The sequence below is a fragment of the Astyanax mexicanus genome, chromosome 6, assembly GCF_023375975.1.
Source record: "Astyanax mexicanus isolate ESR-SI-001 chromosome 6, AstMex3_surface, whole genome shotgun sequence".
Classification (NCBI taxonomy): domain Eukaryota; kingdom Metazoa; phylum Chordata; class Actinopteri; order Characiformes; family Acestrorhamphidae; genus Astyanax; species Astyanax mexicanus.
In genome coordinates this window covers 39,247,529-39,260,875 of record NC_064413.1, presented here as the reverse complement: position 1 = coordinate 39,260,875, position 13,347 = coordinate 39,247,529, and the positions used below count along the sequence as shown (strand labels likewise).

The following is a 13,347-nucleotide window of genomic DNA, read 5'->3' as shown; positions in this document are numbered from 1 at the left end:
AGATCAGAATCAGAATAGATCACAAAGAGGACATAACATTATATAACATTTTGGCAAATTTATTTTAATTAGCAACTTTTTTTTTAATACATTTATATATCACAATCTACACTGTCAGATGAAAGCCTTAGCGATGTTCTTTACATTGTGTAAACATTTCTTTTTAAATTAACCAGCAGAAAAGATCTAAAAATAATTACATCTATTCACATTGACATAAATAAAAAAATATAAAACATTTACAATTTTTTTTTTTTGCATTGACAATATAATAATAAAAACACATACAAAACACACTCTAATAATAAGAGTTACATAGACCACAAATGAGGCTCTCTTCACTGGACTCTGGGGTCTGTATGTTATGGTGTCACATGACTAAGAATGAGGCGCAAGGAAGCTAAGGGATGCAGAAAGGACGAGATCCAGACTGGGCAACAGTGCAAACTCTCCAGGCCTGGATACACTGGACTGACTTAACTGTTTTTGAGGAAAATCCTTCGACTTTGGTTTAAAAATCAACATTACATCCTTGAACCAAAAAAGGCTTAAAGTGCTTTCGTTCATCTATAAACATTGTCATATACATACTCCTTTTATCATATAGCTAAAATGGGTGATTTGTCCAACCATAACCTTTTAATGCCAATAAATAACACTTTTGCTATTCTAAGTCTGTGTAGAGCATACCCAATTAGCAGAAAATTGGGTTGTTTCTGCCTTTAAATTCCGCATAAATCGATGAATTACATTGATTACTATCTCCTCATAATATTGATGTCTCCACTGATTGGCTCCTGTTTACTTGGCCAGCTACTTACTAAGCTCCACCTTGGCATGCTCATTAATGACTGCCTTTATGTGTGCAAATCTGCTAAAAGGATGTGAGAACTGTTGTTTTAATACACTTTGTGTTTTTTAATACATACTGTTCGGCATTTCTGGCTGTGGACTCTCTGTAACAATAAGTATTGTAATGAAGGTCATTTACAAAAGAGAGATTTTCCTCATATTTAAAAAAAGCATGTTTAGTACAGCTTTAAAAATCCACTTAGCAGCATTTTTATTGCAATAATTGTGTAACTCTAATGTATCCGTCAGGGGTTACAATGTAATCTATCACACTGTTTCATATTACCCTCATCTCCTACACTGCATATCATAACCCACTGCTGCTGCCATTCCCTGTATCCAGGCCTTTTGGAGATTAGTTGATGCATCTTCATCTACGAATGTGAACAATGTGATTGAAACAGGCACAAAGGCCTAAAACACATGTTCACTTATACACAAACACACACACACATGTGCAAGCAGGCTTGCATACTCATACACACAAACTAGTACATTTGTGTCTATCTGCAAGCAGACGCTGTTTCGATGCTGCTTTTTCAGGATCACAGCTGTCCCCAGGTTGAGTTGGGGAAGCTGTGGACTGGAGCAATACTGAGTGTAAACCTTCTCTAGATCTTTGGACAGAACATAGTGCCAAAGATGTGGTGTAGAGTACTCATAAAGCTCGAAGCACCCGCAGCATTCGCACAGCTAACCGAAAAGGGCCTAGAAGCGTCTAAAACATCTAATACAGCCCTTCTTCTTTGGACATGTGACACTCCTTCCCTTGCTCCTGGGAAGGGAAAAAGACAAAACCGCTGTCTTTACTGTTTTCTTCAGTAGATAGAGGGAGTGGAGGGGAGCTGGGAGTGCTGGGAGAGCTGGGACAGCGCAGCTCGCTCTCGTTTAAGCCTCCCTGCTGGAGATGCTCTTCTTCCTTCTCTCTTCCGTTCTGCCCAAACTGGTTCAGCAAACTAACAAACACTGTGCCTGCACCATAAATGTGGAGAGGACCTGGGAGAGATAGATCGTAAAGTTTACTATTGTGTTAAATGTAGTTTTATTCTTCCAGGGAAATAATACCAGTATTTTACAGAACAGTGGTGGAGTAGAAATAAGCAAACAGGGAGAAAAGTTTATTAAAAAAAATATTACAAATCAAAGATTTCAGAACAAAGTATGTGAGAGAACATTCACTGTGATCAAGCACTGGTCAGGCCATCAGTTTGACTAGTAAATACTGTAGGAACAAAGGATTTTTATTTTTTGACAAATTTAGCTAGCATTAGGAGTCACTATATTTTATCAATAAGTGGCATTAAATCAGTATCAATATTTTTTTTGAAACATAAACTAAACCCACAAACTCACTAAACCCCAATTTGACTTTCTAAAGTTACTGCTTCATCACTCAAATGAATAGTGTAAACCTGCAGTGAGGAATATTGGTTGTAAATGCACAAATCCTGGTATTTCGTTCATTTAGGAGTATTTTATCTTTTTCAGTAACACAGGTGCCGTAAAGTATTGTGCAGAATAGTCTTGATATCATCATTATCATGAGCAATATATCATGAGATGCCTTGTGATTCCCACCCCTAGTTAGCATACAAATGTGAGCAAACGTGAAAACAGTGCGATTATACATCAGATCTTGTCAACTTGTCAAACCTGAAAATAAAAAGGCTTTTTTTACGAGCCATTCCAATGATAAAAAATATCAACAATAAAGCAGCAACATATAACAACCCTCATAATTTAAGAGAATTACATTTTAATAAAACACATTTTAGTATCTTAATGTAAAAAAGTAAAATAAGTATTTTTTGTTGGAACGGCTCAATTACTGTATAATATTTAATTTATCCAAACAGTCCTTATCTGGTGAGATGTTGGATCTGAAAAAATCAATACCTTGACCCAGTATCTATACAAAGTTAACAGAAATGTCAACAACCACACCTGTGTTGTCTCTAAAGTTTTTTTTTGTTTATGTTCTAATTGTACTGTATTATTCTATTATTTGTAGTGGTAAAAACACACTTACTGCTAAATTAAACAGCTCTAAACTATTTTCTTCAGTGGCTTATGCTTTTACTTGAAATATTAATTTGAATTAAGTTTTTAGAAAAGAAATATATTAGCTAGAGCATAATAAAGAGCATTATAAAGAGCATTATAAGACTGGAGTCTTAAAATACCAAAATACAGTAATGTTTTACTATGCATATAGTATACGATTGGAGCAGATATAATGGTGTGATATAATATAGTTTATGAGAGTTAAAGTAGAGTGCAGATATAGTAAAAACCTTCTTTTTTTAAATAGCATTATTATTTTATTATGTGCTAGCTGGCTGGTAGCGTGTAGGTAATATAAGGTGCTCATATTTATACTTAGCATCATCATACCAAACATTTCCCATTTAAGGCGTGACAGCAGAAATCTGCATTCACACAATTTGTTTTTCTCCAAAAGCATTGATGTTGTACGCACAAAGATCCTAATTTATGCATTTCAGGAACTACTTAAGATCTAAGGGAACTCTGAGATATCCAACCTCAGTAGCAGAACGATTTAACTTTAAACCATTGAGATGGTGCTGCTAATAGTGTACCTAGGTTTCCATGAGGAGGAACAAGCTGCTCTGTGCTGGCAGGCTGAGGACTGGGGATGTCAGGGATGTCGCTGGTGGGTGTAGGTGAATCCGCCTTCTCTGCCTGGGCCTGACTGATCAGCTCAGCTATTGGAGAGGCTGTAGTAGCAGCATTGGTCTGCAACCAATAAGGGGAGGGTTACACAAAAACACACTGATGTACTGCTGTGAAGGTCAAACTGTCGTTCACTTCAAAATATTTGCAGTTCTTGTTGCGCTGACAAGTCTAAGGTCATGGAATAGACGGATGTAAATTGGTCATGACGTGTTATCCCAGGGGAGGCCAGATCGATAGAGTTGGTCCTAGATAGATAAAACAATCCATTTTCAATGTTTTGTGGGCATTTATTCTTCCTCCATCTACAATGTCATGTGTGTACTAGGAGGGTCATAAAAGGTATTATAACCAACTGTGGACAGTGCAGTGTGTACACACTAGTACACAATGCTAATTCCTGTCCCATTAACTTTGGCACGCAAGAGCATATCTTTAATAATGGACTATCCAACATCATCCTTAGTAATTATAAGTTTTAACTGAATGCATTCTCAGCACAAACTCTATTCATACAGATTTAAATTTTCATTTCTTTTCATAGCATACATAGCAAACAACAACAAAGGACATCTACAGTCATGGACTCTTACCTTTTGATTAGCATGAGAGCATCGCTTCACCACTGGTGGATAAAAGAAAAAAAAGAAAAGAAATTAAATATGAAGGTACATGCTTTTAAAAATCAAACAGGTGGTTCTTAGAATAAGGGCAGTATGTGCACTTACGGTCCTTGAGGCACTTTTTTCTTCGTCTGCAGAGATGCATCGTGATGAAAACACTCAGAGTAAGACTCAACAGCACTACAACCACAATCCAGACCTCTATACCTGCTACAAAGCAGAAACATGAGAAACATGTGCTGCTTAATACGTTTAGTGTTGCTGAAACACTAAATATAGCAAATGGATTCAGACACCTCTTCTTAAAGAGTGAATTCATCTACGTAAAGTGCCCTTGTTGTTGGCACAGGTGTTTAACTGAGGACACAGTAGGGCTGAGCAACCAAGACGTAATAATTTTTAAAATTTTTATGTTAATGCTTTTTTAAAGATCTGTAAGTAAACTGACAGATAAAAGACACAGAACAGGATCTAGCACAGGAACTAAGAATGAATTTTGCCATGTTCCATGGAATCTAAAGAGCTCCTGACTAATCTGTGTGATATGCATTCGTGTGATATTCTGACAGCTTTGCTTGTCTGTTCATAAGGACAATTCTTGCCAGACACCACTGGTCACAATCATGTGAGGTATTCCCTGTATACATGTGACTCTGTGGATAGAGGAATGTTAAATATCTGCACAACCTCAGAAACGGAATGTCTTATCAATCTGGAATGCACTATCAGATCTTAATAATTAACTCCTTTAATGATAATTTATAGTGCCTTTCACTGAGCAAACTAGTCAGTGTTAAACCTCACGCACAAGATGACACCTCAAACCTTTTACAGATGTGAACGTTTCTCAACAATCCACTAAGGTATGGCCTGGTTAATTAATGATTAATTCATACACTGCTATACCATGACTTGTCAGTGGCAAATCAGTGTATTTTCTCCATATAAAGGATATATTAAATACACATATAATATTTGTTTTACAACAAATGTTGTCACAAAGCTGTTTTACAGAGGTAGGGGTGCCAAGCCTCTTATGAGTGAGAACCACAGTGATAGCAGCAGCAACAGCGGCAAGGAAAAACCTCCTCACACTAAGAGGAAAAAACCATAGTAGGAACCAAGACTCAGTAAGAGGAACCTGTGCTCAACCCAGACATCCATGCTATGGAGTAAGACAGGAATTGATCAGTGCTTCTTCGAGAACTAATGTTAAGCTTCTCTCTTTAGAAAATCGCCGTCAATGGAATGGAATGCCCCAGAGCAAGTGTCTGCAAACATTTGGACATGTACCTAACTAAGGTTCTTCCTGCTGTAAAGTAGCATTACAGTTTACAAAAATCAATAGTGTAAACCAGGGGTGTCGAAACTACGGCCCGCGGGCCATTTGCGGCCCGTTTCCTTTTTTTGAGCGGCCCGCGAGGGATTTTAGAAATAGAATGAAAGTTGACCTGCTGTTAAGCAGTTTTTTTATAATGTGAGATTCAAAATTTGAATGCTAGGTGTCAGAAACGGGCCAAAGAGTCTAAAAGCGGAGAGAGTGCGCATTTCTAGCGCAGAAAAAAAGGCCAAAGAGTCTAAAAGCAGAGAGAGTGCGCATTTCTAGCGCACAAAAAAGGGGCCAAAGAGTCTAAATGCGGAGAGAGTGCGCATTTCTAGCGCACAAAAAAGGGGCCAAAGAGTCTAAAAGCAGAGAGGGTGCGCATTTCTAGAGCACAAAAAAGGGGCCAAAGAGTCTAAAAGCAGAGAGAGAGTGCGCATTTCCAGCACACAAAAAAGAGGCAAAGAGTCTAAATGTGGAGAGAGTTCGCATTTCTAGCGCAAAAAACGGTCCAAAGAGTCTAAAAGTTGCCGTAATTAAGGAGTTTAATATTAAGAGACATCATGAAATCATCACATCAAACATCAATTTAAAAAATCTTAGTTTTCACAACACTGTCAAATATAAAGATAAAATGGTGTGTAAATGAAATAATCAGGAAAAAAATATTATTTAAAGTGGTATATTTCATGATTTGCTTTATTACAGAGTCTGTGGCCCGTGACTTCAAATATATTTCTCCTTCTGGCCCCCAACAAAAAAAGTTTGGACACTCCTGGTGTAAACAGTGTTCTCACCATGAACCTTGTCTCTGTCATCTGGAGTAGTTTTAGGTTCAGGATCATGCTGAGTAGTAGAAGTTGTAGTGGGCTGGGAGGTTGGGATTGGTGAACACAATGTGCATTGATTTGTATAAGGATCCTTTTTTTTGCAGACATAGCCGTCCATGCAGCGACACACCACATCAGACACACTGCTGCAGTTCTTCACCACCTGCATGTGGAACTCTAACATACCCATACACACAACATAAACATGACGTGAGGACAAAGGATGGAACAGCATAAGAATCACGGTATTTGTAAATGCATTAGATAGAGCTGTGTTACCTGGTCTGCAGTTCTTGTAGCAGGAATGACATCTCCTCTCTGTGTTTTCCTTACTGTTGTAGGTCCAACGAGGACAATCAGCACACTCATTACAAGACTTACAGTATTTGCCTAGAAGGTTGGGAACAGGAGGAAGTAGACAGAGGAAGAGGAAGAAGAAGAAGAAGAAGAAGAAGAAGAAGCAAAAATGTTTATATTACACTTTTAGATTCCATCATTTTTTTTATTAGTTTTAAAATGTCTAGTTGTGGTCTGGGTGCTCATGAATATTTATACATGCAAACATATCGCCTCTGATTGGCTAACAGCACTGCGAGGCAGTGAGAGGAACAACAGTTGGAAACGTTTTAAAATAAATAATTTTTTACACTATTAACAGTCTTTCCAATGTCATATGTTACTTTACAACATATGCAATTGCAGTTCAGTCACTGACCAAGACTTAAAGTCTCTGTAAAACACAAAATCCACCGGAGATCATATGTAAAACCAGGTAGGTGTATTTAAACCACCTGTTGTCTGCTCTGCCATAATCAAAATCATCATCATCATAATCGTAATCATTAAACGCTAAATGCCATTGTTTTAGTTACAGTACCAGACAAAAGTTTGGACATTCAATTGTGTTTTCTTTCTTTTTACGATTTTTTTTTACATTGTAAACTTAATACTGAAAACATTAAAGCTATACATGGACATATGTTGAATTATTTTGTATGCAAAAAGTGTTAACCAGACCAGAATCCATATCACAGTTAGCTTTGAGGACAGATATGCACACTCTTGGTATTTTAATCTCAGGGTCTTCATGAGGGAGAGTCACCTGTAATAGTTTTCTCTGCATCTTGAAGGAGTTTCTGGAGGTGCTGAACAAATAGTAACTGCTTTTTATGCACGCTGTTAAGCTCCAGCTCATCCCAAATCACCATCTCAGTTGGGTTTAGGTCAGGGGATTTTTTGTTTACTACATAATACCATAATACCATATGTGAGCCTTAATTGTTTTGATGTCTTTAATATTAATCTACCATGTAGAACATAAATTAAATTAAAAAAAAAAGGAAAACCATTAAATAAAAACGTACGTCCAAATGTTTGACTGGTTTGGTACTGTATCTTTTTCTCCTGCTTTAAAAATAAATGTGCCTACTGGTGTGCTTCTGATGTTTGCCCTTAAGAGGGCATCTTCTTCTTTATAACTCAAGGAGCAAAACCTAAATCTAACAGTCAAAACTACTATCATGTGCCAGTACTTGAAAACAGTCATTTTGGATAACCACATACACACACACACAATAGCGTCTGTGTGGGTTGGAGGGTGATGGTATTATAAAGAGTGTGAGTGTGATTTTGTGTACGTGTGACTGTGTGTGTGATAGTGTGTGTGTGTGTGAATGTGTGTGTGTGTGTGTATCAGGCTCTGTGAACCTTTGTGCTGAGTTTGGACTCTCATAAGGAGAGATGAGCAGAGCAAAACAGGACATTACATGCAGCTCGAGGCTCATCTTTGCGGTGTTCTGCAGAAGGAAGTGGTTTGTGTTTCTGTGTCGAGACGTGCTATTTCCCATCAGAGAGAGAGTGAGAGAGAGAAAGACGGACGGGCAGCGAGAGATATATATTCTCAGGCACACTTCTCATGAATCGAGCAAGGAAAACCACAACCTTTCTGACTATAAAGATATGAACACCATGTTGTGCACAAATCATGGAGAGAAAAAGACAGAAACGGGCTGCAAAAACAGCTTTAAATGATATAAATGTGTGCACACAGAAAAAGTGGTAAACACTATAGAGAGAAGCTTACCTGCTGGACACTTTATGCAGTTTGTGTTTCTACGCATTCTGCTGCTTCTCCCTTCAGCTTCCTGCTGAGTGCAGACAAGCATGAAAGAGTTAGTATATGTTTAAGATCAAACAAACACTGACAGTCAGATGAGATTTGTTTGTTGTTTGATATTTGTGTCTTAAACTAGAGGATAAATGTTACTGAATCTTACAGAATGACTTTTATCTTATATATTTGTCTCGGCTGAGTGGCTACGTTTCACATGAATAACAAAATAACTGAGGAAATATGATTTCTGGTTGATCTATTCCTTTTAGTAACTGCTTTTCTACTTGTATGTTACTTACTCTTAGTTATGTTTAATTACTTTATTTCAGATACAACAATGAAAGACCTGTTAAGTCCTCATGATTCTGAAAATCAGTCAAGTTTTACAATGTTAAACTTTACAATAATAATAATAATAATAATAATAATAATACAATTAACAGTTTCCAAACAATCTATTTGTTAAAAAAATGTCATCAAAAACTAAGTGAAATGAAACACTTTATTTTTAAACGAAATAATGAATAATAAGAAAGTCACCAGAGGAAGAGCAGAGATCAGTCCACCAACCATCAGTATCACCATAAGCACCTGTATCCATTTCAACATCATCTATAATCATAAAATATACATGAGTAGGCATAGAAAAAAAATTAGGAGACAACTTAAGTGTCTGAATCAATTTCTCTGATTTTGCTATTTATATGTATATGTTTGAGTACAATAAATATTGCTGTTTTATTCTATAAACTGCGTACAACATTTTTGCCAAATCCCAAATAAATTGTATTGTTGTCATTTAGAGCTGAACAAAAAAGATGCTTTCAGACCTCAAATAATGCAAAGAAAACAGATTCATATTCACAATGTTTTAAGAGTTAAGAAATCAATATTTGGTGGTATAACCCTGTTTTTTATTTCAGTTTTCATGCATTTTGGCATGTTCTCCTCCACCAGTCTTACACACTGCTTTTGGATCACTTTATGACACTCCTGGTGCATAAATTCAAGCAGTTCTGCTTGGTTTGATGGCTTGTGATCATCCATCTTTCTCTTGATTATATTTCAGAGGTTTTAAATTTGGTAAAAATCAAAGAAACTCATAATTTTTAAGTGTTCTCTTATTTTTTTCAGAGCTATATATAGATTATTAGCCTATTATATAGTTACTTATTAACACCACCATTACAGCACAAATATTAAATGTTACATAGCAATCAATAACAATTAAGTTAAACAGTTATGTTAGATAGAATATATAAAATAAATAAATAAATAAATACTTTTTGAGTTGAGCTAGAGATGGGTTTATTCCCATCCGAGAAAGCACATTTAGGAGTGATATAAAGCTACAGATTTTACCTAATGACGCTTTTCCACCTGGTACTACATGAAATCCGAAACCTTTTAACGCGTCGTTAAAAGCTACCAGATTATCTTTCCGTCCGAAACGAGTATCTAGCAAGTCAACAAACCTGAACAGAGGAGGAGGTGGTGGTGGGTCCTGAAGTAAGACGTGTGAAGTTCTGTCGACTTCTTACCCATTAAAACCATTAAATTAGGTTATTAATGATGTTCTACGCAGCTCTGAAACAACGGGTTCATCTAATGAGTAGAAAACAGCCTTGTGTTTTTATAATCCCGCCCATTTCCATATTCCTTTATATAACCATACAGGACGACGGAGAAGAACCAGAATAATGAATAACCTACTGATTCTGTTTAAAACGAACCCAGATAGAAAATATATAGTTGTTTCGCTTGTAATACTTTTTAAATACTGCCAAATTAGAAGTTCACCCTGTGTTGAGAAACTCTGAGACGCTGCTAAATGTAGTTAAACCAAGTTAAAACACCCTCTGCTCTTGATTTTTTATCATCACTAAGGTAACCTAGTAGGTTAAGCACCAGAACAGGTGCCCGTCTGATGATAGCGGCTTTTAAGAACACTCACAACCGCCCAGTGTATGTCAAATCTCCACAAAACTACAGCACGTGAAAAAGAAAGAAATGTAAATAAACAGCAAAAAAGAACTGAGAGATACAGTACCTTGCACAAAATACAGCCGGTGTTTTCACTCCTTTGTTCTTGTCCCCAGTGAAAGCCACCCTCTGTCACTTCTGCACTCACCTCTGTGTCAGTTTTTCCTCACCTGCTCTCTCTTCCTGTCATTCTCCACCCTTCTCTCTCTTTTTCTATCTCTTTCTCTTTCTCTTTTTTCTTCACATCTAACCAAGAGGCACACTCCACATACCAGCTTTGTCAGCTACTCTCTCCCTCTGCTTTGACACTTTTATGAAATGGTGTATCAGATCTGGAGGAAAACACAGGGTGATTAAAAAAAAAGATACAAAGAGGCAAAGTGACAAAAAAAATTATGCAAGTAAAAAACAACACAATCACACACACATACATACAGTCATCTTTCTCTGAAAAACATTAGTGCTCAACGAATGTTACGCACTCTCTCCAGTCCAGTACTGTCTGTATTTCCACTTAACATCAAGAGATGAACATCAAAAACGTCTAAGATAGAAAGGTCAGGCCTGGCTCATCTACACAACGAACTCACATACAGCCAAACGCACATATTATTTTCCAGCGGTACCTTAGTGTATTTATGTGTGTGTGAGTGAGAAATAGAAATAGAGAGTCACCAACGAAAAGAAAGACAATGACAGAATGAATCAAACCCCATGATACAAAAACTCCACTCTGCACAGTAGTGTTTGTTCAGCATTGTCATTTATTTTTCAAGTCTTTATTGAAGCTCCAGACTTTAAGCACTCATTAAAGCAGGCAATCCCAGTTCTGCCTGTAATAATAGTCCAGACACCCTGTCAGAAGATTTCTTTCTTTTATAGCATTAGCTTCATCCCTCAGTACATCTCTACTCAGCATTCCCAAGATCTGGGATCCAAAGATCTCGATATTTATCTAATTAGCTTGTAATTTATGCTTTACATCTAAATGCAAATGGTACAAATCCAAACCCGAGACTATAAACACAAAAGCAGCACTGATTTAAATAGAACCTATAGAAGTACATTTGATACTGAATTGCGCAAATGTATCTACGGTATTGTACACATTGAGAGGCAGGAACCTGACTGATAGGACCGCAGCACAAGAGATCATATTATGTTTATCCCATTTCAATACCAACTGGGACAAAAATCTCTCTGCATGTACAAAAGCATGAGGAGAAACTCTTCTGACAGGGATAGAGGACTTGCTTGCATAGCCAGTGATTATATAGTAAAGATCCTTACTTACTCTTTGCCCCTGGATTACAATATCATAGCATTCATTCCAACTTTTTGGATAAGCATTCTGTTTTCTCCTTGCTTTAAGTTTGTCTTCTTTTTTTTTGGTTGATTAAGGAATTTACTTCTTGTGTTTTATGAGATAAGAGATCCAAATGTAGTTTGAGACAGAAAAAACTAGAGAGATATTTCAAAAGCTGGTTCAAATGCTGTATCAACAGTTTTGTACACTACAGCCACGTTTACACCAGAGGACTGATTATACTGTACAGTGTTTTGACTAAAGACAGTCAGGATCTTAACATGATCGAGTTACTTTTTCATTTAACAACAAGTAAATTCCTGGTCAATGTACTAAATCAGAATACACGCAAAACATGCGCACACACGCACGCACGCACACACACACACACACACACACACACACACTGACACACACAGTCACCACATCTCAAATGTGAATTATGTTCTGCTAGAAGCAAATAGAAGAAAAAAGGGGATTTCAAGCAAGATAAGTTCAAGTTATCATTTGAGTGATAAAATGACCAAAATGTTTTTCATAAGTTTTCTCCTAATTCAAGAGAAACAGGTCTAGATCAAGAAAACAGACTAACCTACACAAATGGAAGATTGTAATAAAGGAAACCGTTACTCACACCAGAACATTTTTACACAATTTGTACACAACACAATGGTACCAAAAAAAGAATTGAGACCAAAATCAATTGATCTTTTTTGAAAGAAGAATTTTGCTGATGTAAAACCAGAAGAACCAAGAAAACCAGAAGGACCAAGAAAAACAACCACTGCTACTGAAACAGAATCTAAAACTGGAGATGAACCAAATCCAAATATTCTTTAAGCAGACGGCACTGTGAAATATGTTACATTAAAAGCCATTCTCACTCTTCTTATTGCAGGATACTTATATACAATAGCATACATACAGTTATAATAGTGTTTTATTTGATTTTGATTTTAAAGCAGAGCTAATATTTACAAGCCGGCCGTTCAGCACCATGTATGGAAGAATCAGCTCATGATGCATTCTGCTGCTCAGAGTTTGTTCCCTGAAAGCTCAGTTCACATTTGGCACTATAGGAGTTCCTGCATTCGGACATATAACAATGTTTTGGTGTGTGTTTGGGTTTAACTGTTCGTTCTTTTTCATGCTATTGACAAACAGTTCATGGTTTCACTTTACCTGTGAGCACCTCTGAAGCTGTGTGCATTTATAGCAACAGTGACATCCGTATCTGAGGTGGAAAAAATTAGCTTTGACCTGGTTCATTTCTGCTATTTTTGTTTACTGGTATGTGAAGCCAAACACAGTTGGCACGTCACACTGAGGACAGAATCACTTCTGCATTTCTAACCAGTGATATTTTTATTAACTGCCAGTGTCTAGAAAACAAACCAGTCTTTAAATCTTATATTTAATAGTAGTCTGTTCTACAGCAAAACCTTAGTTAGGACTCATTATGATAGTACCCAAGTGCCTTACTCTATGAGACTACCTCCGCATTTACTACTGCGACAGAACACCGGACATCTAACCAAAGACTATAAACACACCCGCACGTACACAGGATCGTAGGAGTGTTCATTTCCTTTAACACTATGTAATGTGTCATCTCATACATTAGG

At 36.9% G+C, this 13,347-nt stretch overlaps 1 protein-coding gene across 4 annotated transcripts; it reads right to left on the bottom strand.

The window, feature by feature from the left end:
* Positions 1-66: 66 nt before the first annotated feature.
* On the bottom strand, positions 67-13,336 carry si:dkey-260g12.1 (tumor necrosis factor receptor superfamily member 1A). Of its 4 annotated transcripts, none has more exons than XM_007249790.4 (9): positions 10,484-13,336; positions 8,974-9,045; positions 8,404-8,467; positions 6,600-6,710; positions 6,288-6,497; positions 4,275-4,379; positions 4,140-4,171; positions 3,453-3,609; positions 67-1,848 (listed from the first exon to the last, which is right to left on the bottom strand). In XM_007249790.4, the coding sequence occupies exons 2-9, from the start codon at positions 9,043-9,045 to the stop codon at positions 1,580-1,582; spliced, it is 1,020 nt and encodes a 339-aa protein (XP_007249852.2). In that variant the 5' UTR covers positions 10,484-13,336; the 3' UTR covers positions 67-1,579. The 4 variants fall into 4 exon arrangements, with proteins under 4 accessions (XP_007249852.2, XP_022529229.1, XP_007249856.2 ...); XM_022673508.2 differs by having other exon boundaries at positions 8,404-8,464; XM_007249794.4 differs by lacking the exon at positions 10,484-13,336 and adding an exon at positions 9,909-10,463 and having other exon boundaries at positions 8,404-8,464.
* Positions 13,337-13,347: the final 11 nt, after the last annotated feature.

Coding starts and splice junctions, on each gene's coding strand:
- si:dkey-260g12.1 (XM_007249790.4), bottom strand. CDS start 9,045: ATGATGTTGAAATGGATACAGGTGCTTATGGTGATACTGATGGTTGGT. Junction 8,468..8,973: donor TGATCTCTGCTCTTCCTCTG/GTGACTTTCTTA, acceptor GTCTGCACTCAG/CAGGAAGCTGAAGGGAGAAG. Junction 4,380..6,287: donor TGACAGAGACAAGGTTCATG/GTGAGAACACTG, acceptor TCTGCTTTGTAG/CAGGTATAGAGGTCTGGATT.